This window comes from Scylla paramamosain, chromosome 5 (assembly GCF_035594125.1).
Source record: "Scylla paramamosain isolate STU-SP2022 chromosome 5, ASM3559412v1, whole genome shotgun sequence".
Taxonomy (NCBI): domain Eukaryota; kingdom Metazoa; phylum Arthropoda; class Malacostraca; order Decapoda; family Portunidae; genus Scylla; species Scylla paramamosain.
This window is the reverse complement of record NC_087155.1, coordinates 28215056-28239545: the sequence shown is the minus strand read 5'-3', so window position 1 is coordinate 28239545 and position 24490 is coordinate 28215056. Positions and strand designations below refer to the sequence as shown.

The following is a 24490-nucleotide window of genomic DNA, read 5'->3' as shown; positions in this document are numbered from 1 at the left end:
CACACACACACACACACACACACACACACACACACACACACACACACACACACACACACACACATATATATATATATATATATATATATATATATATATATATATATATATATATATATATATATATATATATATATATATATATATATATATATATATATATATATATATATATATATACACATTGACCTCTTATAAGAATCCTAATTATGCCTTTGGTGAGAAGCATTGAACTAAGCCAATAGGACTGACATGCAGGTTGAATATTCATATGTCAAACATAGTTTCATAAAAAATCAGCTCCTACCTTATGTAAAAAAATAAAAAGACAATGTTAAATCCTGTAGTATTTTTGCTTAGACCAACATCCTGCATACTAAGTCTGAGAGATGCAGGAATGAATGGATACTCTCCTGTTACTGCCATCTGACCAACGGGTCATTGGTCTTTGCATTTTATTTGCATTTTATTTAATTCCATATGGCATTAGGGATATTTTGTGATAAGAAGATAACTTCTTTGTTGCAAGTAAAAACATTTGAAGGTACCTTAGGACAAGGTTTCAGATAAAGATTTGTATTTTTTGTGCTGGATTGAACAAAAGTATTTTTTCCAGTGAGATGTCTTCTTCCATTTTCATAGTTCCTATATATTCTTATCATTCAATCTGTCACACTATAAAAGAAGATATGACGGTGTTTCTTTACCTAAATATTACTTATAACATCACTTAACGTGGTGATGTGATTTCCCCTTTTATTAGGTAGAAAAATTATTAAAGCTGGAGTTTGCAAATCAGGTACTGTATCATTTACATCTCAAACAGGCCGCTTCAGATGTACTTTTTTTTTTTTTTCTAGTGATTTAGGCAAAGAACACATATCTCAATTTGAACTACTCGCGGGATTTCATCAAATCAGGGAAATGTCCTTTATGTTTCTAGGTGGATTTTAAGGCCAAGATTATCCGTCCCGAGCTTCAGGTAACGACCCTCATTTAGTTATCCCTCATTAAATCCATCACAAAAACTTGGTACTACAGCTGAACTTGAACGAAGTTATAGGCTAACCTTGGAAATCCGTAAATCTTCACTCTCAGAGAGAGAGAGAGAGAGAGAGAGAGAGAGAGAAAAGTTGGAAATTAGAGATAAATGAAGAAATATGTGTCATTATATTTAATGCAGCGTTTAAATGTTACACTATTTTACTGTAGTGATCAAGGAACGTGCTGTCTCGTATCATTCACGTTGGAAGTGCGTCGAGTCGAGACCAACCAGCGAAGCAACAAAAGAAGAAAAACATAAACAAATAGCATTCTAACAAAAATGCGAATGAACCCAAACCAAACGATTCTGATGTTATTTCAGTCTAATTTTTATAGTGACCTTGATTCCCACATGAGGCAGCAGGGGCGCTGCGCCGTTGTAAAGCCCAGTGTGTTTACATCGTCGGCTAGTCCTTTACCACACGCTGTGCCTTCTCTGCTCTTCCTTCTCTACCAGGTTTGTTACAGGTCATTCTATAGTAGCAGCTTGTCACCTGTTTCCTGTGGAGTGTTAACACATTTACAGGTAAAGACGGCTTGTGCATGGGAGTGTTTACAGGTCTTAGGTGTCACTAAGTACGGAGTTCGTCGTCACCTGAGTGTCGTCACGCACGACCTTTGCAGTGAGACCTCGAATCTTGGTTGCATTGATTCTGCTAAAAATAACGAAGCTTGACATTAATTAAGTGCAATGTGACCAATTGATCTTGAAGACATGCCAGTAACAATTGAGTGCCTCTTGTCCGAAGAGTTGATCTAACTCTGTGGATTGGATATATTATCACAATTGTAGCAAAAATCGTGGAGATTGTCATCTGAATTTAATTGGCACAGTTACCAAAGATGAGTCTCCTGGTCCTAAGAGTTATGCATTCGATCATCCACAGAGTATTATTGTTAGAAGTAGTGTCGCTCTCCTCCAAACCGGTAGAAGCAATATGACTTAATGCAAAAGAAGGGCACTAATGTCGACGTGGGGTCCCCGGTTGACAGGGCCGCGTCCGGCAGGTCTGAGTTTCCAGTTGTGTAATTTCCTTGCAGCGTTACCAGATCAGATGAGGATACTATCGCTCTCTCTCTCTCTCTCTCTCTCTCTCTCTCTCTCTCTCTCTCTCTCTCTCTCTCTCTCTCTCTCTCTCTCTCTCTCTCTCCACAGATGTCACAATTATGTTGCTAAATGTGCATAGTCTCTCTCTCTCTCTCTCTCTCTCTCTCTCTCTCTCTCTCTCTCTCTCTCTCTCTCTCTCTCTCTCTCTCTCTCTCTCTCTGGCAAGAGATGTGATGACTTTTACAATGTGAGACAAGCATTCTCTCTCTCTCTCTCTCTCTCTCTCTCTCTCTCTCTCTCTCTCTCTCTCTCTCTCTCTCTCTCTCTCTCTCTCTCTCTCTCTCTCTCTCTCTCTCTCTCTAATCAGAGAGAGAGAAAGAGAGAGATAGAGAGACTATGCATATTTAACAATGTAACAGTCTGTCTGTCTGGAGAGAGAGAGAGAGAGAGAGAGAGAGAGAGAGAGAGAGAGAGAGAGAGAGAGAGAGAGAGAGAGAAGTATCCTTGCCTGCTCTGGTAACACTGCAAGGAAAATACACAACTGGCAACTCGGACGTACCAGGCGCAGCCTAGCCAGCCGGGGATCCTACGTTGACACTAGTGCCATAAGAAGCTTATGACCCTGGTGAACTACAATGATTCCCCATCCTCCCATAAAAGAAGAAAAAAAAAGTATTTCTTGATAAGAATCCCTCAACCCCCCACCCTAAATCCCTCAAACAAGCTTAGGGGCATGTGGGGAATCAGTTTTTTTTTGGGGGGATGGGGATGAGAAATAAGTGAAATATGGGCATTCAAAAACTAAAAAATTATACCATTATGACTTAGCAGTGTGGTGTGGAGATTCTCAGGATGATGGAGATGGGTACAGTTTGACAGGTTTGCTAATAAACACAAGGAACCTCTTCTTTACATCTATATGTATTGCATCTTAAACATTGTTGTTGCTTAATATCCCACATAGTGACTTTTCTTGCCAAACACTCACACTTTTCACTTCAAGTGACTTTTTTTTTCCTGCCAAACACTTGCACTTTTCACTTCACCTTCCTCCACTGGCTAGCCATATTAACAAATGACAGTGAGCCTCTATCAGAACACCTGATGTTTCCCTAGAACAAATAAAAAGTGTAACTGAACCTACCATGGAAAGTCGTAATTGTTGGCCTCACAAATGGTCTCACAAGTGACAATGCATGATTGGAGGAATCAGTTCTATAGATACCATGAAATCCTAATATGCCGCCATCTACAAATCCAAGTTTTAAACAATAGAAAATCGTTTCAGTGTTTATTCTTGACTGGTGCAAAGCTTGCTGGACTTAGAAAATGTCAAATTTCACCACACTCAAGTGTTATTACAGTCATACTAGACATGTGCCCCCCAGTTTTTTTTTACATTTATGGCAAGGTCACTGAACCTTCTACATGACATGTGAATGAGTTTTGTGCTTGTATGTAACACAGATATGATATCCAGATTCACCTATCCCCACCAAAAAAAAAGATACCTGTTAATCAAACCTCAAAACATACACATCTCTTGATTTACTTGTGATTAAGGTATACAGTTTTGAAAAAAAAAAAAAAAAAGATAAAATATGTCTGTTCAGTCTATTGATAAAAGCTTGAATTACATAAATAGCACAGTTTTAACCAGGCATATAGTATCTGACACACACACACTGTAGACGTGAAATATATGCTTGCAAGCTTGTTGAGATCATTGTAGGTACCTATGCATAGAAGAGAGGAATGATTTGAAGCTTAGACAAAAGGCATGTGACACCAAGAAAGTCTTAAGTCCTGTTCACACAAGGCATTTTCAAACGTTTAGTAGCAAAGTCATTAGTAGCCAGTAGGATTGTTCACACATAACTGCAGCAGTACTGCCATGCCCCTTACAGTTGGTGGGCAGTTCAAGATACATTGAAGGCTATGGCGTCATTTACACAGAGTGGCAGTCGCCATGGTTGGAAGGCACTGCACTCCTTCATTGGCTGCAATGCTACCAGTGAGCAAAGAGAATGTGCATTATCATAGCACGATTTCACCAAAATTCTAAAATAATAGAAAAACTTGCTTTCATGTTCTCTTAAACTCAGATACAAGGTTGTATACATGCCATGAGTAAGTCTATCCAGTAAAATTGGATGAACTCAATGTCATCTCTCACTGCTTGTGCCGTTTCAAATGACAATGCAGTAGCCAAACACATACTGCCTTCTCCACATCCATCCTGGTACTGCTTGGACCTGCCTGTGCGTTGTTTGGCATGCACACACACACACACACACATCAATATATATGAGGAGAGAGTAAAAAGATATATAATGAAAGTAAATACAAAGAGAAGATATAACAGTGACTGGTATATAAAAGATGTGAAATAGTAAGGGAGGAGAGGGAGAAGGCATGAAATAGATGGAGGAGGAAAAGTACACAGGAGCTATGGCAAAACTACACAACTACAAGAAGTGATTATGTAAGAATTATTAGAGAAGAAAGGAAGAGTTATGAGAAAGATGTTATGGACAAATGTAAGGAGGAACAAAAAACTGTTATTCAGATATATGAAGAGCAAAATGAAAAATAGAGAAGGAATAAGTAGTTTGAAGGTGAATGGTCAAACATTTGAGGATCTGGCTGAAATGGCAGAGATAATGAACAAGAGTTTTCAAGCAGTGTTCACAAAAGAGAGAACATTTGTGGGGCAGAGTGAGATGAGTGAGGAAATGGGTCTAGGGTAAATCCAAGTGACTATAGAAGATGTCCAGAAACAGTTGGAGAAATTAGATGTTAGAAAGGCCCTGGGACCTGATGGAGTGTCAGGATGGATATCAAAAGAATGCAGTCAGTAATTGACATGGGTCCACAGTATTATTGAGAGCTCCCTAAATGAGTCCTGATTGAATGGAAGAGAGCCAATTCCCAATCTATTAAGGTGATAACAAAGAGAAGCCTTTGAATTATAGACTTGTGTCTCTAACAAGTGTGATGAGTAAGATGTGTGAAAGATTAGTGAAGGATAAATGGATGCAGTACCCAGAAGAAAATGAAGTGATAACAAAGCAACAGTTTAGGAGAGGGAGTTTGTGTGTTACAAACTTACTGAGGTTTTATTCTAGAGTGGTGGATATAATGCAAGAGAGAGAGAGAGAGATGGTTGGGTAGATTGTGTTTATTTAAATCTGAAGAAAACCTTTCATAAAGTGTTGCATAGGAAATTACTGTGGAAGTTGAAGCATGACAGTGGGCTAAGGGGTGGCCTGCTGAGATGGATGGAAAATTTCTTGACTATTAGAGAGATGCAAACAGTGGTAAAAGGTCAGGAATCATTATGGAGGAAAGACACAAGTGGAGTACCCCAAGGTACTTGCAGCAATCATGTTTCTGGTTTATATAAATAATATGACAGAGTGTGAATAGCTACATGAGCCTTTTTGTGAATGATACCAAGTTGCTGAAAAAGTTGAGAATGCAGTGGATTATGGAGTGTTACAAGAAGACCTGAATAAGATATCAGAGTGTAGTCATAATGTATGGAAATTCCATAATCTAAAGAAATGTAAAGTAATAGAATTTGGAAAGAGTGTGAGGAGAGTAAAAGGAAATTTTGTGTTGAATGATGAAAGGTTGAGTGGAGCAGAAGAGAAAAAGGATCTAGGTGTTACAGTTACTGGGAATTTGACCCCAGAGAAACACGTTAACAAAATTATATGAGAAACTTATAACTTGTTGAGAAGAATAAGGCTGGCTTTTGCATATATGGATGAAGAGTTGATCAGGAAGATGATTTTATCACTGATTAGACCTAGACTGGAATATGCAGTGGTAGTATGGTCACCCTACAAGAAAAAGGATATAAGGAGGTTGGAGAGAGTTCAGAGATGAAGGTGGTACCAAACATCAGGGACTTGACATATGAAGAAAGACTGGAAAGCTTACATCTACCAGTGTTGGAAAAAAAAAGGAGAGAAGGGGAGAACTGATTTTGATCCATAAAGCATATGAGGCAGTGGAAAAGATGGACTGGAGTAACTTGATGATTTGAGATACATGTGATACTAGAGGGCATGAAAAGAGGCTGAAGAAGAGCACTTGTAGAAAAGATGTCAAAAAGTATTGTTTCCCATATAGAAGTATTGATGTATGGAACAGTCTGGATGAGAAGATAGTAAATGCAAAAAAGTATACATGATTCAAGGCTAAATTGGATATTAAAAAAAGATATGGAGATGGGACAGCACTAGCATAGGTCTTTTCCCATAAAGCACAATGAGGTATGATTATAGCACTTTAGGCGTGGTGGCCGCTGTGGTTGAAAATGCCTCATTTGAACAGTGCCTTATAGTTAGCTCTTATCTCCATCTAAGAAAACAACGTACAGAGACCAGAAATAAGCCAGATTGGGTATTAGGATTAATTTTTAGGAGTAATAAAAGTAGAAACCCTGAAGTAATATTAAAGTTATATTTAGTGCTGGTCAGACCTCATCTAAATCATGCTGTGTAGTTCTGGTCCCCATATTACAAGGATAGGATCTATTAAAATCAGTACAAAGGAGTATAACTAAAGGAATAGAGGGGATGGGGTTATTCCTTGCAAAAGGAGACTGAAGCTTTCAAACTTAATTCCTTAGAGAGGCATGGGTTAAGAGGGGATCTGATTGAGGTCTTTAAGTGATATAGGGGATATATCAAGGGTGACATAAGCAATTTTCTTTGTATCAGTTATCAGGATAGAACAAGAAATAATGGGTTCAAGCTTCAAAAGTTAGGTTTAAGAAAGATAAGAAGGAATTGGTTCTCTAATAGAATGGTACTAGATGAATGGAATGGACTCAGTAATTGGGCTGTTAATGCTGAGTCATTAGAGAGCTTTTAAAAGAAGATTATGCAGATGGATAGAAATAGGTAGGTATTTTTCACACAGGGACTGCCACATGTAGACATGATGGCTTCTTGCAACTTCCCTTTATTTTCTTTTGTTCTTCTTATGTTCTTACATGGACCATCTCTCCCACTTTCTCACTCCTGGACTAAGGAAAACAATTCCACTTTCCTTTCCTCTTGCTCAGGTAGGTAACCTTTCCTGTTCTTTGCCCAGTGCATAAATACTATTTATTCTTATTTTATTGTTAAGCTATTATATATATATATATATATATATATATATATATATATATATATATATATATATATATATATATATATATATATATATATATATATATATATATATATATATATATAAAATATTTATTTATTTTTGTACAATTCTATATGTTTATTTTTAGCTACCTAACATATAGGTATATTGTAGTCTGTTTGTGTTGTGTACTTGTAAAGTACGATTTCTTAGCTTTTTATTGATATAGTGTGTTTATACATTCATGGAGCAGAACTACAGGTATTAACATAACTCCTTATGGGGATATGCTATTCAGGTAATGGGAAATTTAAATACATGTACTACTGATGAACCTAACTCTGCAGAAATTATGAGTTGAGTTTACATATACACATGTAAGTATTGAAATAATCATGGTTATGATTGGATTAAGAGGAGAATCAGAAGAGTAATATAAAAATTGCTGTAAATTAGTTTGTAGTATGAGGGACCCTTAATGGATATTCAAAGTTTGCATATTTATTATTTTTGTTCTTGGCAGGAGTAGCCACTGATCACCACCATGCCAGCTATGCCAGCAGGAAGCATCTATCAGCAAGGTCAAGGACCAAGCTGCTGGGACCGGGTCAAGCTGGGCTTTATGATGGGCTTCTCAGTGGGCATGGCAACAGGAGCACTCTTTGGTGGGTTCACTGCCCTTAGGTATGTATACTCTCTGAAATAAGTTTATGTAATCCAAAAATGTCATTTTACAGGACTTGATTGTTCTGCTTGAGAATATTTTATAATTCTCTCTCTCTCTCTCTCTCTCTCTCTCTCTCTCTCTCTCTCTCTCTCTCTCTCTCTCTCTCTCTCTCTCTCTCTCTCTCTCTCTCTCTCTCTCTCTCTCTCTCTCTCTCTCTCTCTCTCTCTCTCTCTCTCTCTCTCTCTTACTATATTGCACATAACTTCATTTTCATATATGGAGATAATGATTGTTATGTCATACTTTGCATATATGAGATGATGTAGCTAATTCGTAAGTTGTTTTTATTCATGTTATATAAAGCTGCAAAGGATATATTGTATACTATAGTTGACCAAGAGATATGTTATTAGATGTCTAACAGCATAATATGAAGAAGGTAGTCGCAGAAAATTGGATTCAGTCCATTTAACATGTCATCTGTCTCTTCATTAACTTCAGCTCATTGTTGATATCCCACATCACTGATCTCCAGAAAATATCCATGTTTCTTTATATTCTATAATCTGGCAAGATTTTCCACTTATTTTTAACTCATACAAGAAAATGTACAAGTTTACAAATAGCATTTCTATCAATTTGCAAATGTTTAGTTAGTTGTTGCCATCCCTCATTAGAAGCACCTACAAGTTCCCAGAAAAATTATGTCTCTCCCCATAGATAACAAACAAATTTTGAAATATCTGTTTTATTAGACACACACACACAACCTTAAGGTTTCTACATAATTACTGGTCCAGTGCAGAATTGTGTTTAGTTTTTTTTTTTTGTTTTTTTTTTTTATGTCTTGTCCAAAGGAGTTGCTAGAATATGAGTCATCATCATTTATTCCAAAGAATTCATAGACTTTTCACCATATATTAGCCTTCCTCCAAACAGCACCATCCATTCACAGGTATGGGCTGCGTGGCCGTGAACTCTTGAACAATGTGGGCAAGGTAATGCTCCAGTCTGGTGGTACGTTTGGCACCTTTATGTCTATTGGTGCTGGCATCAGATGCTGAGGGCACAGGACACAACTGGCTTTAGATTTGTGTTTCTTTCCCAATTTATGATGACTGTTTAACACTGCTGAAACCTGGTTGGGGTATACAGATTATGACTCAGCACATATATTAGGTAAACTGAGTTTATTCATTGTGGATTAGAGGAGTTATTAATAAAACCAGTGCAGTTAAGTAGACAGTTTAATGAACATATATCCAATAGGGGATGATCATTGTTATTGTTATGTTTGTGACAATTGAAAAAGTGGCTTGATGGGCAAGATATGCATATTAGTATTTCAGAATATGGAATTTATACCTTTCAATACAGAAATTGCAGTCTTCATAAATGGAGGTACAATTGATGTTTACTATTTTAAAAATCAGGACACCAACTAAACTATTTTCTCTGCAGGGTGCAGTATTATCATTGTGAGGGTATTGACAGTCATGGCCTTAAATGGCATATGTGAATGGCTATATGGATCATTCATCTGAAGCAGTGCATCATTTTGATTGATTATTTTCTTTAGTCTTTGTTTGTCATGGAAAATGAGCTTATTAATAAGTGTTTTTATTGTTTTCAGTTTAGTTAAATGGAGAGGTGAAAGGAAGGATGATAATTATGTTAAAGTGGCTCCTTTGAAATATTGTTATATGAACTTCTTAATTTTTGATGGATGAAACTTTTACATCAGCCATATAATCATGAGAATGACTGCTTCTTTTATACTTGACATATTCCAAAATGACATAAGTAATGTAATGGATTGACCTTATGTATTTACAATAGGCAGTGCATGTAAGCAGTGCATTGTTCATCTTTTAGGGTTTACATTTTATGTTCAGAATCTAGTATTGGCTCTAACTAGGGGCTAAGCTGTATAAGATGTAATTTTTGAAGTGTGATTAAAAATGTATATACATGTATATGTGATGTTATTTATTTCATGTATTTCATGTTTATTTCATGTATTTATGATCCCAAGTTACTATGTTGGATGAGAGGAAAGATGCTATATGAATTTTAAAGCAGATAAAAGAATATTGTGGGGACTGGAGCAACTGGAATAAGGTGCAGAGAGTGCACATGTCTAGGAAGGAGTTTCTTAGCTATATTTACACTTCCTGTCTCTGTAGCAGGCTGACATCCCACAAAAGGGCATAATCTAGTCGGTGCACATACATACACTCCAAATCCATTGTCAGCTTAAGGCATGTAGCACATCTACTTATTTTGTGAAAAATAATAACAAGATGCCCTTATTTTTATCATTACTATAATCTTAAAAATATATATGTACTACAGTAGTACATACATGCATCATATATACATGTAAAAGAAAGTTAGACTGCTGCCTTGTGCATCTTGCCAGATCTCACTAGGTATCTCTGTTTCCCATGACAAGAAGGATGATACAGTGGGCTTCATGTGATGAAGGTGCTGCCTGTGTGTATTCACCATCTTTATAATGCAGGTATATGCTACCTGTTATTGGTGAACAAAGATACCTATAGCTATACTTTATCTAGTTGTATATGGTGTAATTTAGTCCAAAGGATACCATAATCTCTCTACAGGAGTGTTATCCAGTTGTCTTCATGCTTAAGCAGCAAACTTGTCTTGGAGGAAATATAAGGAAAGCTTCTTTTCCTTATGGTATCATCTACCATTAATGAGGAAGAGCCCATAGAATACCCTGTCACCTCCTGAATCTATTCCAATGGTCATACCTGCAGTACTATTCATGTTTCATAGACTAATGAACTAGTAAAGCTCTCTCTCTCTCTCTCTCTCTCTCTCTCTCTCTCTCTCTCTCTCTCTCTCTCTCTCTCTCTCTCTCTCTCTCTCTCTCTCTCTCTCTCTCTCTCTCTCTCTCTCAACATATCAGTGTTTGTGTCCAAAGGTCCACTGCCATGTACCACCTATTTGAAGGACAATGTATATATCCTAACTTAGTGTAGTATTAAAATATAGAAATATATACACCTTATAAAAATCTAAAAATATATTAATCTACACAGAAAATGTCTTGAAGCACTTCAGTCTTTTCACAATCTGTCTGTCTCCCATTTAATGCACTGTGAATACTTGTGTGTTGTCACTAACACTGTTTAATGTCAGGGGAATGGGTTGTCTGTCTCCAGTATGGGGCATTACTTTTATGCTTTGAGTGTTCATGTGATGGGCTTGAGGCACAGTGGCTATGAAAATGTTCCACATCCTGGAGACGTAGCCCACAAAGGTGTGTCAGTGCTGGCTGGCTCAGGAGCACAGCACCTCTACTGCATCGCTGTCTGAGTGCGCTGTTCTTGTGAATCATGTAGTGACTCTTGGAAGTTGGTGCAACCCAGACAGATGTGGCACTCCCTGCACTTGCGTCTTGTGGCACACCACTATCGCTGCAACATCCCTATAGTGTTCCAGTGAGCTGAGGGGATTCACATCCTCAGGCTGCAACATTCACCAATCATAGAGCCTGGTGTTAGATGCTGTCCAGTCTCTTGGTGTGGGAGTGCTTGGCATCTATGATGGGGAAGCATACTCTAGTAATGGTCATATCTTGGTTTTATAGGGCAGGAGCTTCCCTTTCCTCTCAAGAAAGGCAGCCATCCTTCACAGGACAGAGACTCTGTGGGAGGCCTTTTTTTGGCAATGGTCGATGTGACCATCAAAACATAGTGCTCAGTTCACCCCAACTCATATAATCTTGATGGAATCATGGAATGGGAGAGGAACACCACCAAAAAGCAGTCTTCCCCCTTTCACTGCTGGCCTGACATCAGGGCACTGAGACACCACCATTGCCTGAGTCTTCTCTGGGGCAAAGGCTACCTGCCAGCATGCACCCCACTCTTCTATCACCCTTAGCTGCTGGCTAATGTCCTCAGCAGCACACCTGGTGTCTTGTTGGGGACAGGTGCAGGAGACAGTGCAATAATCAGCAAATGCTGATGTTTTATATACTATACTGTGGAAAAACTTTTAAAGTAGGCTTTATTAATACACATTCTAATTGCTGACATGTCATCAACTGACAGATCCCCCTACTCATAACTAGTTCACTCACTTTACTCACATCAACACCTCTCATACTCACTTTTCCTTTCACTTTTGTATCTTTCAGGTTTCAAACAAACTGCATTACTTTCCTGCTTAGTGGTCTCATTTGTTTCACTGCCACACATTCAAACTCCAGTCAAGTGTGCAAACTATATCAGAGTATAATGGATCAAAACTGAGCATCTTAAAATTCTTAACAGATTTAACAATATTTCACATACTAATAACATAATATATGATTGTATTGTAAGTTGTAAAACTCCCCACTCCACAATCATCACCCAGCCTTCCATTAAAAATAGTTTTATTATTATTCTTACATACCTCAATCAACTTTTATGCTGTATGAGCTTCTGTCAGGGTTGACATCTTGATTAAATCTGTACCCTGAAAAATATAAAAATCTTAAAATAATATGAATATCTTCTGTTGGTAATACTTCTTCATTATCTTCATTAATTTGACTATGGTCGGACAAAGCATCTGTATGAGGATTAAGATCGCACACCAAGTGATAGTAATCGTTATGTGACAAAAGAAAATCATCAAACTCTTCAAAATGTTCATGTTTCTGAAACGTGATTTAGTAGAATATATGCACAAATAATCATCAAAGCTTTTCCTGCTGCACAAGACTTTTCTTTCTCACCCCTATTCTGTCCACCTCTCTAATGCAAGAGTTAACCAGTATTCTCAATCATTCATCCCTTTCTCTGGTAAACTCGGGAACTCCCTACCTGCTTCTGTATTTCCACCTTCCTATGACTTGAATTCCTTCAAGAGGGAGGTTTCAAGACACTTATCATTCCATTTCTTACTACCGCTTTGGATCTTTTTCTGGGACTGGCATCTCAGTGGGCTTTTTTTTTATTTCTTTTTTTATTGGATTTTTGTTGCCTTGGCCAGTGTCCCTCCTACATAAAAAAAAAAAAAAATCATGCAGTTTCGTACCCGTTCCGAATTTGTCTCCATCTCAGGATGACAGCATGCTTTATAACAATCAAAAGATTTTTATCTACTAAAGGTATGCGTGCTTTTATAAGTAGTGTCTAACCCAATATCTTTCATTTTCACCATATCTACATCATTGCACCTTGTCTCACATATAGACAATATCATTGTAACAAAATAAATTTACCCAGTAATAACTTTTATTTCAAGCCACAAACCTTGAGACTTAATATATTCAATGAACATAAATCTTGTATCAGTGTGATATCCTGTGTGTGTGTGTGTGTGTGTGTGTGCGTCATTCATTCACCTACGGTCACCCAGCCGTTACCCTACGGAAAAAGTCTAGAGCTCATAGTGACCGATCCTTTGGTAAGACTGAGACTATTCACACACATCACACACCGGGGCAGCGAGGCCACACCTTTCGGGTTACATCCCGTACCTACTAGCTGTTAGGTGAACAGGAGCTGCACATAAGAGGCTTATCCATTTGCCTCGCTGCGCCCAGGACTCACCCAGGGGCCAGATCCACGAAACGCCAGGCCTCGTTTGTGAGAGAGAGAGAGAGAGAGAGAGAGTGTATGTAATTCATTTATAATTTCAAGAATCACAGTGTTATCCCGAACGCTCCTGATGAGAGTGTAGATTATTATGACATCTATAGCTAATTTTTCATCGTCCACACACCTATCCTCTTGCTCAAGAAGTACTACGTTGACTTCCTGGTCATCAGTTAACATGGGCGAGGGCGCAAACTGAGAGAGAGAGAGAGAGAGAGAGAGAGAGAGAGAGAGAGAGAGAGAAACTCCGTCACAAAAAAAAAAAAAAAAACAATATCTGGAAAAGATTTGGCCTTCCCTAAGTGAAAAAAAAAATAAATAAATAAGAAATGGAGACCCACTGTGAACTGCTCTTGTCTGACTTTTAGTTGAAATTCACGTAATTTACCAATCTTGAGAGGGAGGCAAGTGTAATAAAAATGTTCTATGGTATGTTATTATTGTGTTTACTCCGGTGTTTCTCTTCCGTGAGTTTGCAAGGTGTTTTCAGCCATTAAATGAAAAGTATGTTGACATTAAAGGTTCTGAAGCAATTGTATACTGTACAGTGTACAGTATAGTGCCATTCCTTCATTATCTTTTTAATTATATATATATATATATATATATATATATATATATATATATATATATATATATATATATATATATATATATATATATATATATATATATATATATATATATATATATACTCGTATATATATATATATAATATATATATATATATATATATATATATATATATATATATATATATGAAGAAATAAAAATTATCAGTTTTGTCACCTTCATTAGCCATAGCTATACTATATGTGACAGTGCCGTGATTGAAAAAAGGTAGTAAAAAATAAATTAATTATTTGTGTTTCTTAAAGAAAAAAAAACGCATTAAGTCTTTACCATGCGCAGTGAAGTGCAATATATTTCTCGGAATTGATTTTAGCGGGACGAAGGGAAACTGGCAGTGTATTGGGGAGGAAATATCGTCATCTGGCAACTGTTGATCAGCCGCACGGCCTCGGGGCCACGGCGACTCCTGCCAACTCGTCCACTTCAGTGCAGGTTTGGCTGTGAGAGGAAAGGGAGATTTACGTCATATCGGAGCACATGCGAGGCTCTTCCGAACACTTCGAACTATTTTCTTATCCTTGACTTGAACTGCGAGGACTTAAGTCAGTGCTGGTGCGGCGAACGGCTGTGTGGAGGTGTGGCCAGGTCTCTTGGAGGATTTTCTTCATCAAAGTGCCGTCGTCTGCTGGCTCATTGGCTCAGCTGATTCCGACAGGTCAGTGAGAGGTATATTATGACCACCTTCATTTTAAACACGAACCACAAAATAGCACCATAAATCCTTAGCTTCACGATCTGGCGTGGTTGTTGAGGTTTGGTAAGGTAACCATCCAGTGTCTGGCAAGCTTAATGATCTACATGTAATCTCACCTTGGAAATGGTGCACCTTCAGCCTGCCCCTTGCTTTGTTATGGTGCGGTGATCCATGGTGATCCAGACTCCCCCTGCGGAATGGCTGGCAGAGGATGAGGTTAGGGCAAGGCAGGGAACGCTCATCTCGTTATATTTTTATGATAGTGTGAATCCATTTCATAGTCAGGTGAAACTTCTATTTGTTCTCACAATACACTTTTTTTTTCTCTCTCTCTCTCTCTTTATGATGCTTAGATGCTTAATATTGTGTGTATACGATTTCTGCACGGTGTGGGCATTGTTAGAAGACATTGCGAGGGGTGAAGGGTTTTGGTCAAAGGTTTCTGGTTCGCGTCCGCACGATTTCCTGTTTCTGCCTTCCAGTGTTAGGTGACAGCCTCTCTCTCTCTCTCTCTCTCTCTCTCTCTCTCTCTCTCTCTCTCTCTCTCTCTCTCTCTCTCTCTCTCTCATGCATACTGAGTTACCGTTCATATTATACGTGATATACATCAGGCCGCCCACGCCTTGCTTGTCGGTGGCACGGATTTTGGCTTCTAGAGAGCATTCTCCACCCATCACTCTCGACACTCACCATGACATAATGTAAGACTAAATGTTTGCTGCAACTGTGCTAATAGCTATTAACCGCCTTTCATTATTTTTGAATAGTTTTCTTGTTATATTTGTAACAGTCTGATGACAATTCTTCCACTCATGATGTGTGTAACTGTGAGATTTTTACGTATCTTTTATGCATCTTGCATATAGGCTAGTGGCGGCCAGTAATTTCGTATTGATAGAAGCAAGTTGCTGTTCTAAAAACTTCATGACGTTTCGCGTTTATAAAGGTAAATTAAGAAACAACGCTTGTTTATTATTATCTATCAATTCAATTGTTTACCGACCTATGATTTATTGAAAAGATGATGCCTATATGCACGTATACATTATTATTATTATTATTATTATTATTATTATTATTATTATTATTATTATTATTATTATCAGTCGTCTTCGTATCATTATTATTACCGACACGTTTTATGGAATGACTTGCAAAGAAAATACAGGATCGGATCAGACCGTTATTTCAGGGGAATATATATATATATATATATATATATATATATATATATATATATATATATATATATATATATATATATATATTCCCTAACGGTTAGTTGTACCAGTTACAGTATTTGATATCCACTATCTGCTGGTTCGTATTCCCCCCGGTATCCACATTCCAGACCTTTCTGAGAGCTGCTTCTTCAACTTGCGGTTTTTACTTGCCTCGATGTAAAGATCTCCAGATTCCTTTTCCATGACGAGCGAGCAAGTGGGTGGAGGAGGAGGAATGATATTGGAAAGTGATAAGATTGTTATGAAATGGAGGACATGATGAGGACTGCTCGGGAGGGTAGGAAAGAGAGAAGAAAGAGACGTGTCAGTTTCAGAGAGAGAGAGAGAGAGAGAGAGAGAGAGAGAGAGAGAGAGAGAGAGAGAGCGAACGAACGAACGAACGAACGAACAAGCCCTTCCAAACACACACAGACACACACACACACTTTAGTAAAGTCGCACAGTTGTAAGACTTTACTGCGCTAAACATCTTGGAAGTCTAAAGGAAGAGGAACAAAGGATATTTTAAGTATATAAAGGGGGTCACTCGAATTACCCAACAACTCTCTCTCTCTCTCTCTCTCTCTCTCTCTCTCTCTCTCTCTCTCTCTCTCTCTCTCTCTCTCTCTCTATCTCTCTCTCTCAGCTACTCAGCCTGTTCCAAGAAGTAGTAAGCATCGTCAGGTGTTGCTCATAAAGTTGCTCTTTGTGTTTGGATTATATACAGCCTAAATTAATGCTGAAGTTCATGTTTTTTTTTGTTTTTGTTTCTCTCTCTCTCTCTCTCTCTCTCTCTCTCTCTCTCTCTCTCTCTCTCTCTCTCTCTCTCTCTCTCTCTCTCTCTCTCTCTCTAAAAGAAACTACATGTGTACTTCTTTACTTAGACTGGTTGTTGTTGTTGAACTTTTGGTGTTCCTCCAGTTCGAATTCTTGTTCTTACCCTCGATCTTTGGGTTACTTTTCCTACTCTTCTCGTACTACTACTTCTGTATAATATTATATATACCCTGTCTTCTGCATTGTACAAACTGATACGAATACAAGTTTAGGCTTACGACACTCTTCCACCCGTCCGTTTCATCACAAGCTTTTGGGAGTCATCATCAGGGAGACTAGAATCATGAATAAGGAAGTGGATTAGGATGAAGTGACACATAAAGAAGTGCAGGGGATGTTAGCCGAGATAAGCTGGTGCTATGAAGGCCGAGTGTGACTGATCGTTTTACAGCCTCGCGTGTTTTGAAGGTATCAGTATTCCATTAGTAACATAAGCCGAATAGCCACTTCATGGGTTATTCCGCTAAGATATAGGATACACTTACAGGATTACACCACACTCAGTCTCGTAGACATTATTTCTTTTTTTCTTTTGTATTTGTTTTATTTTATTTTGTCCTCCAAGTAAAATGATATACCTGTCTACATTGCTACGTCACTACCACAGCTATTTTTTTTTCTCTCTTTCTTCTTCTTCTTCTTCTTCTTCTTTCCTCAACCTAATCAACATAACTTCCTTTCACCTCAACCTCCAAACTGACTTTATAGAGAATATATCTTTTTTTTTATGGTAATGACGTACATTACGTAGTATAGAACAACGAAATATACATATACATTGTTACCAGAACAATATATAGCTTTCGTCAGCCAAGAGTGAGGCATATCGGCGTAATTCAGTAAGAAAAGCATTGTGGAGCCGACCTAAGCGTGTTCTAGAATCAACGTGAGTTACGCCACCAGCTGCCAGAACAAACGGCTGCGTGAAAGCTCCCGTGATGTCGAGGAAAGGCATAGTAAGTCATCAGATCGCTGCATTTCCAAGACAAACATCCGTGATAAGTCTGGCCCCAAAACCAGACTTGCTGAGGTGGTTGTGTTGCTTCGGTGGTAATCTTGTAATGATGATGCGGGAGTGTTGGTGTGAGGTGTTGTAGGTACGTTAGGGTTATAAAGCAAGGGGACTGTCACACACGTCATAACTTTACGTGTGGCAGGCCCTTCGTTCCTCCAGGTGTACAAAAGTAATCTCATCTGTTTACCATAACAAAAGGGGATGAGGTGAAGAGAAAGGCTTAAGGTTCACAGGACACACACACACACACACACACACACACACACACACACACACACACACACACACACACACACACACACACACACACACACACACACACACACCATTTAATCATTACTCATTGTGGTAATAACTCAACATTTTAAGAGCTATCTTTCCTTCTCCTCATGAGCATCTCAGCCTCGTTAATTAGTAATTTAAGAGCGATTTTACCCCGGCCTCTTCTTCCCCTTCCACGCGGCCGGACTGTCTTCTCCACGTGACCAACTGATTATTAGCACTCCACCACCTCGTCCACTTCTTCTTCTTCCTCTTCTTTTTCTTTATCTCCTCCTCCTCCTCCTCCTCCACCTCCTCCCGTCGTTGGCTGCACTGGTGGCTTTTTACATCAAATAAGTTAGCACGCGCAACACCCATTTCATTCAGTCCTAAGATAGCTATTTCGCAAGAGTAATGTTTTCCGGGTATTCTTGTCCACACCTGTTTGTCTTCTAATCTCCTAAACCACGATGAGAAGTCACGAATCCCCTGCTGTTTGTGTTCCTCTCCTAGCTAAAGGATTTGTTTGTGTGAGGAGCGAATGGCACTGAACGCAGTCAAGGATTAGCTGGAGTGGTGTGCCTGGTATAGTAGGACCCTTGTGTTGAGATATCCTGGTGGTGTTGTGTACTCCGCCAGGTCCACGTGACTGGCTGTATCTGGGTCACGTATCATGGGCGCACAATTGAGTATGTGCACTGATGTAGACTAAGGGGATGTATTGTTATAGGTGATCGGGTCAAAGATACACGTGGCCACCAGGGTAATGTTTCGTGGGTTCGAATTAAGTTTTATCCTAGTAAACAGGGAGCTCGCTGAGTCAATAAGGTGCTTGGAAAGGTTATAAATTTGATCATCGATGGTTATGGAAATGTTTGTTTCATATAGGGGTTGTCATGTGTAGATCTACCGGGTTAATGCAGCTTTTCATTTGTTCCTATGTCTTGTGCTATATCCTGAAGAAGATTACTCTATGAAAATTCAGCCCAAATCACGACAGTTTTCCCCAGTCCATCCTCACAAGCCAATTTATAATAAGAAGAATTATTAAGGGAGAAATCTCGTAGGTGCGTGGAATGTTCATCCTGGGGGGGGTGGTAGGATTTACTGTGGCGGAAGGAGGGAACTCATGGTACAGCTGTCTAGTGTAATTTTCGTGCCACGCTGTAGCTTTTGCATCTGTCCGGGTTGTCAGCTGCACGTGGCAAATTACACAACTTCACTACTCAGCCAGGCAAAGTAACTGTCTTAGGTTTTGTATCACTTACCGTACTTTGCGCTGTTCAATCTGTTATTATTATTATTATTATTATTATTATTATTATTATTATTATTATTAGGAGTAGTAGTAGTAGTATTGGTAGTAGCATTAGTATTGTTCCTATTATTATTATTATTATTATTATTATTATTATTATTATTATTATTATTATTACTACTACTACTACTACTACTACTACTACTACTACTACTACTACTACTACTCAATTATGCGTAACATTACTTAGCATGTCTGCGTGTGGCGGGGTTGTAAAGAACGTTTATTCACTCTTGTCTGCTCTCTCTCTCTCTCTCTCTCTCTCTCTCTCTCTCTCTCTCTCTCTCTCTCTCTCTCTCTCAGAGTAATGACATGCAGGTTCAAAGCAGTTTCGGCCACTTTGCAGGAACAGGACAGAAGGAACCCTCGTCGGCGGTAGTGGTGGAAGTGGTGATGGTGAAGGAGGAGGAGGAGGACAAGTAAAGTGAAAAGCGCGGGAACCCTCTTTGTTGTCCATTTGCCGCCGCCTGACCCTGATGATGAGTAAGCGCCCAGAGTCAATACCACGCAGTGTAGTCCTTCCTTGTAGCTGTTGCTGGCTGGCGCTCTGTTGATTCTTTATACACGTAGATTGTGTGCATGGTGGAGCTGTGGAGTTGTTTTGTTACGTAACTCATGAGATGGGTAGATGAGTTGTCTCTTGGCTGATTAACATTTTATCTCCCTGTTTTCCTTGTTATTGCCATTGAACTCTTCATCAGTTGCTTTTTATCATCTTTTTTTTTTATTTATCTTCATTTCTTCACTTAGTTTTCCTCTTAAGTTTTTAGTCTTTGTGTCCTGATGATTTTTTTTATCTATCTATCTATCTATCTATCTATCTATCTATCTATATAATGTATTGATTTCTTTATTTTATTTTTTTTTTTATTGGGGGATGGAGGGGAAGGTTATTGTTTTTATTTCTTGTGAGTTCCTCTTCCTGCTTCTCGATATCTTCCTCCCCCGTTAGGTTCTTCTTCTTCTCTTCTTCTTCTTCTTCTTCTTCTTCTTCTTCTTCTTCTTCTTCTTCTTCTTCTTCTTCTTCTTCTTTTCTTCTTCATTTTCGTCTTTTATTTAATGTTCGTGTTCTATTTCATCACTATAATATTTTTTTCTCCTTCGCCCGTCTAATTCATGACTCATGAGTTTGTTTTAATTTGGGTTCATTGTCTGGAACCTCATCTCTTCCTCCTCCTCTATTTCACCAGCAAGTGGGCACAAGGAGATAATATTACCCTTGTCTCTGTCTGTCTAGCCTTGTCTAGTAGTCTTTTTAGTCGGTCTTACTAGAATCTTACAATTTTTACCTTATACAATGCTACAGTTCTCAGTATTTGAGAAAAGACTCTCTCTCTCTCTCTCTCTCTCTCTCTCTCTCTCTCTCTCTCTCTCTCTCTCTCTCTCTCTCTCTCTCTCTCTCTCTCTCTCTCTCTCTCTCTCTCTCTCTCTCAAAACGATGACTGTGTAGTATACTCTTGTTATCATTGGTTATCAAAGTAGTGTTTCTTGTTAAGTCACCTTGCCGCACGTGAAGTACCTACATTCATCAGTATGGAACTCAAGCGTTAGGCCTTTCATCATAGGTTCTTAGGTGTGTGTGTGTGTGTGTGTGTGTGTGTTGCAACGTGCCTTATCACACTCCAGCCCACCTGCTGTGACAGAGGCAATGCCTGATACCCTCTCTGAGCCTGTACTAGCTTGGCATTGTAAAGATGATTGGTGCTCGTTCTTGCACATCATCCTTGACTTTGCTCATTATTATTATTATTATTATTATTATTATTGTTATTATTATCATTATTATTATCATTATTATTATTACTATTATTATTATACTATCAATGTGTGATCTTTACTACCCACTTCGCAGTCACTAACCATCAGCCCGGAGACACGTGGAGTAGTGCAAGTAATTTCGTACCCTGCGTGTAGTGGAGTAAAAGGGACAGAGCAAGGTGACTTGAACCCCAACCTCCTCCGTTGTATATTCGGAGAGTGATACCTTATGTCTTATCTTGCTTCCACCTCTTGAATGAAGATGACCGCCTTGATATGTTAGTTCTGTGGTAATGGTTTGTGCAGTTGTTTGCTGGTCACCTTATCTGTTGCAATGTCTGGCGAGGGAGTTACTTATATATAATAACCAAGTGGCCAGTTTCAGGAAGCCTTGTACACAGAAAGGCTTCGCTATAATTGGGAATGCGTCATGACTCGTACAGTAGCGGACTTGACCACAGCATTACAGAGGTTCACGGTCCAGAGGAAGGCAACAGCGGCTATTAGTTTTTTTCCACATTCCTGTGAAACTGCACAAACGTGAGACGAAATCGCAGGAAGTAATGATAACAGTGAATGATTCTAGAGGGATGAAGCTATACTACTAGAACTGAATAAGAATTAGATATCTATGGATTTTTGTGGGAATAAGATCCAACACCGGTCAGAATTAAAGTCACGTGTTTGGTGCCTCTTTACCAGACAGAATCACTGACGTATACCATTGAGCAGCGCCAGTGCAGTCAGTGTTGTGAGGAGAAAAATCACAATATTCCACGCTGCTTGGATCATTGTGCTACATAGTGAAGCCATCTAAAAGGTCTGAGTGGCTTACATCTGCCCCGCTCTTTTCCCACATGGTCCCCTTCGAAACTTCCGCCTCTAACCACCTTAATAGTGATTAGTGGCTATACTTTTTTGTCCCTGGGCCTTAGGTATTCCGCTGGTGGGCAACACACACACACACACACACACCACCACCACCACCACCACCACCACCACCACCACCCCAGGTTTTCAGTAACGTGCAGTGCCGCCGCGTGTAGGTAGCGGTTATCCGAGCCACCGGACAACCTCCATCGGTGAATGCATGTCATTGGGGATCCACAAAGGCCACGGTCGCCGCTCGGTCAATACACGTCAGTTTGTGTTAACCCCTATCTCTGTGTGCCAGGCGCTCTACATGCAGCCTAGACTCAGTGATGCATTCTGACCTGGCAACTGTTACATGCAGAACAGTATAACTTATATTCCAGTGTTAGTTGAGTGTAGAATGTTTATCCCACCTTGAGATTTATCGGAGTTTAGTTATTTTATTTATTTATTTTTTTATGATGTTATATGTTAAAAGTCCTGGAGCTGTTGAGGAAATGTTGAAATAAACAGCTTAATCATTTTAAAATGTTGAGTGAAGACATACCTAAGGCGTCAGACTTAAGCAAGAACAAAGATATTTTCTGGGATGACCTTTGGTAGAAGCTGGTTATATAGGAATGATGTCAATTTAGCGTGTGTTGTATGCCTCGGCTCCCGCGTATCTCGGCCTTGTGTATCTAAGCAAAACTTATCACTTATGTGCGATACTTGAAAGAATTTACCTTGCATGATAAAACACAAGGACATTAAAAAAGAGATCGTGAAAGGCCAAGATGACCTACACAAAGCCGCTTCCAACCCCCACAAGGCAGGTACTGAATCTACACACAGCAGCTCTTAGATGAAAATTAATGCGGTGAGAAATTAATAAAAATATGCAACACCCAACCACGTTTGTATGACATAATTAAGTCAGACAGCCAAGTGATAGGAGTGGCGCAGTTGGTGATCCCAAAGTAAAGTTATCGGGGAGATGAAAGGATTGCTCTTTTAAAACATACTCATTACATAAATTATTATCTTCATGAACTCAATGAACGGTCGAGATAAACAGTGCAAACTAAGCTGATGTTGAATCCGTCGTTGAACAAGTAACTAAATGTTTGCTTGTGTCAGTAATCTACGAGACGTGGTTCCTCTTCTGTAAGGTTGCCAGTCCAGGTGCCCCCGCGTCTGGTGAGGGCGAGGGTGGCTATTAAAGATGAGTGAGAGAGCAGCGTGGAAGAAAAGGTTGTCTATTTCTGTAACCACGCTATTTTTCGCCACCGTCAGTTGCCGAGACGCTATTCGAGGATCAAAACGTGATAATTTATTTTACTCCACCTGCTCCTTGCGCTGCGGTATCGTATTTTGTGAAGTGGCGTTGGATTCTGTAATTTGCCGTTTGTGTTGTTTACAGTTGTTATGGCTTGTTTAGTTTGTATTATGTGGGCTTATTTTGCTGAACTCGCTGATATGTTCAATCCTGCACCTGTATCTTTGCTTTCTGCTGGTGTGTGTGTGTGTGTGTGTGTGTGTGTGTGTGTGTGTGTGTGTGTGTGTGTGTGTGATCATGTACATTTTATCCCGTGTGTGTTGCGTGGTGGATTTGCACAACTTGCACGTTAATTTCTCGCAAAACAAAACCAAAACACAGCATATGTATGTAAAGTATTTTCGACGTAGAATTACTTGAACTATCAAATCCTGAAGTATGTACCTTAACTCGCGGCCCACCCTGTATTGATGGATTGATTGATTAATTAAGACGCTAAAACACGAATCATAAGTCGCAGTAATTTAAAACTGCATACTTGGATAAAATTGCGAAAAGGAGATATAAAAAACGATAAAAAAAAATGTTTCGTGTTGTGCTGTGTAGTAAGGTAGTGTTGCATTGGAGGGAGTATTGCGTGAGTATTGTGGAGTATATACACGTCTTGCTTTGTTGTATTGGACTAGGAAATGTTCACAGAGGACATACAAGGTTAGCTGTCGAATTAGAATGTCAAGGAAGAAGGCAGTCACAGGAGAAAATGTCGCGAGAAAGAAAGGCATCTAATCTAACTTAACCAATAAACAGTACGTTAAATACAATTATTTTCTCACGTGCTATACCTTTTTTTCTTTATTCTTTCTCATAGTCCAAAATTGCGACCTTTTCCAGCATAATTTTTCATTGTACCGTTCAATGAATGAGCGTGGCTGTGTTACGTAGAAAGGATATATTGTATGCAAAGACCGAAATACCTAATAACCTCGGAGAGTCGGGTGTACCAGGTCACCGTTTTCCGTTATAGGGTGAAGTCTGCCTGGCCGTTGCTTGTACCGGGTGGTTAGTTAAAGGCTTGGGAAGGGACGC

General features: G+C 39.0%; 2 protein-coding genes across 9 annotated transcripts in view; both read left to right on the top strand.

Annotated features, from left to right (window-relative positions):
* The first annotated feature begins 1360 nt into the window (after positions 1 to 1360).
* Positions 1361 to 9886, top strand: LOC135100779 (reactive oxygen species modulator 1-like). Its single transcript, XM_064004098.1, has 3 exons — positions 1361 to 1501; positions 7767 to 7927; positions 8866 to 9886. The coding sequence occupies exons 2-3, from the start codon at positions 7788 to 7790 to the stop codon at positions 8972 to 8974; spliced, it is 249 nt and encodes an 82-aa protein (XP_063860168.1). The 5' UTR covers positions 1361 to 1501; positions 7767 to 7787; the 3' UTR covers positions 8975 to 9886.
* A 4694-nt stretch (positions 9887 to 14580) lies between these two features.
* LOC135100770 (uncharacterized) overlaps positions 14581 to 24490 on the top strand; it is a 66716-nt gene continuing 56806 nt past the window's right edge. For 4 of the 8 annotated variants that reach the window (XM_064004071.1, XM_064004070.1, XM_064004065.1 and 1 more), the window contains exons 1-2: positions 14581 to 14822; positions 19862 to 19998. In XM_064004071.1, the coding sequence (XP_063860141.1) occupies positions 19992 to 19998 (7 nt within the window). In that variant the 5' untranslated portion in view covers positions 14581 to 14822; positions 19862 to 19991. Of the gene's footprint in view, positions 14834 to 19861; positions 19999 to 24490 lie in introns of all 8 variants that reach the window. The other 4 variants (XM_064004072.1, XM_064004067.1, XM_064004068.1 and 1 more) reach the window with 3 other exon arrangements.

Bases quoted from the DNA above. Each gene is read 5' to 3' on its own strand.
- LOC135100779 (XM_064004098.1), top strand. From the start codon at position 7,788: ATGCCAGCTATGCCAGCAGGAAGCATCTATCAGCAAGGTCAAGGACCA. The intron at 7,928-8,865 runs GTATGTATACTC...ATCCATTCACAG, and splicing joins GGTGGGTTCACTGCCCTTAG to GTATGGGCTGCGTGGCCGTG.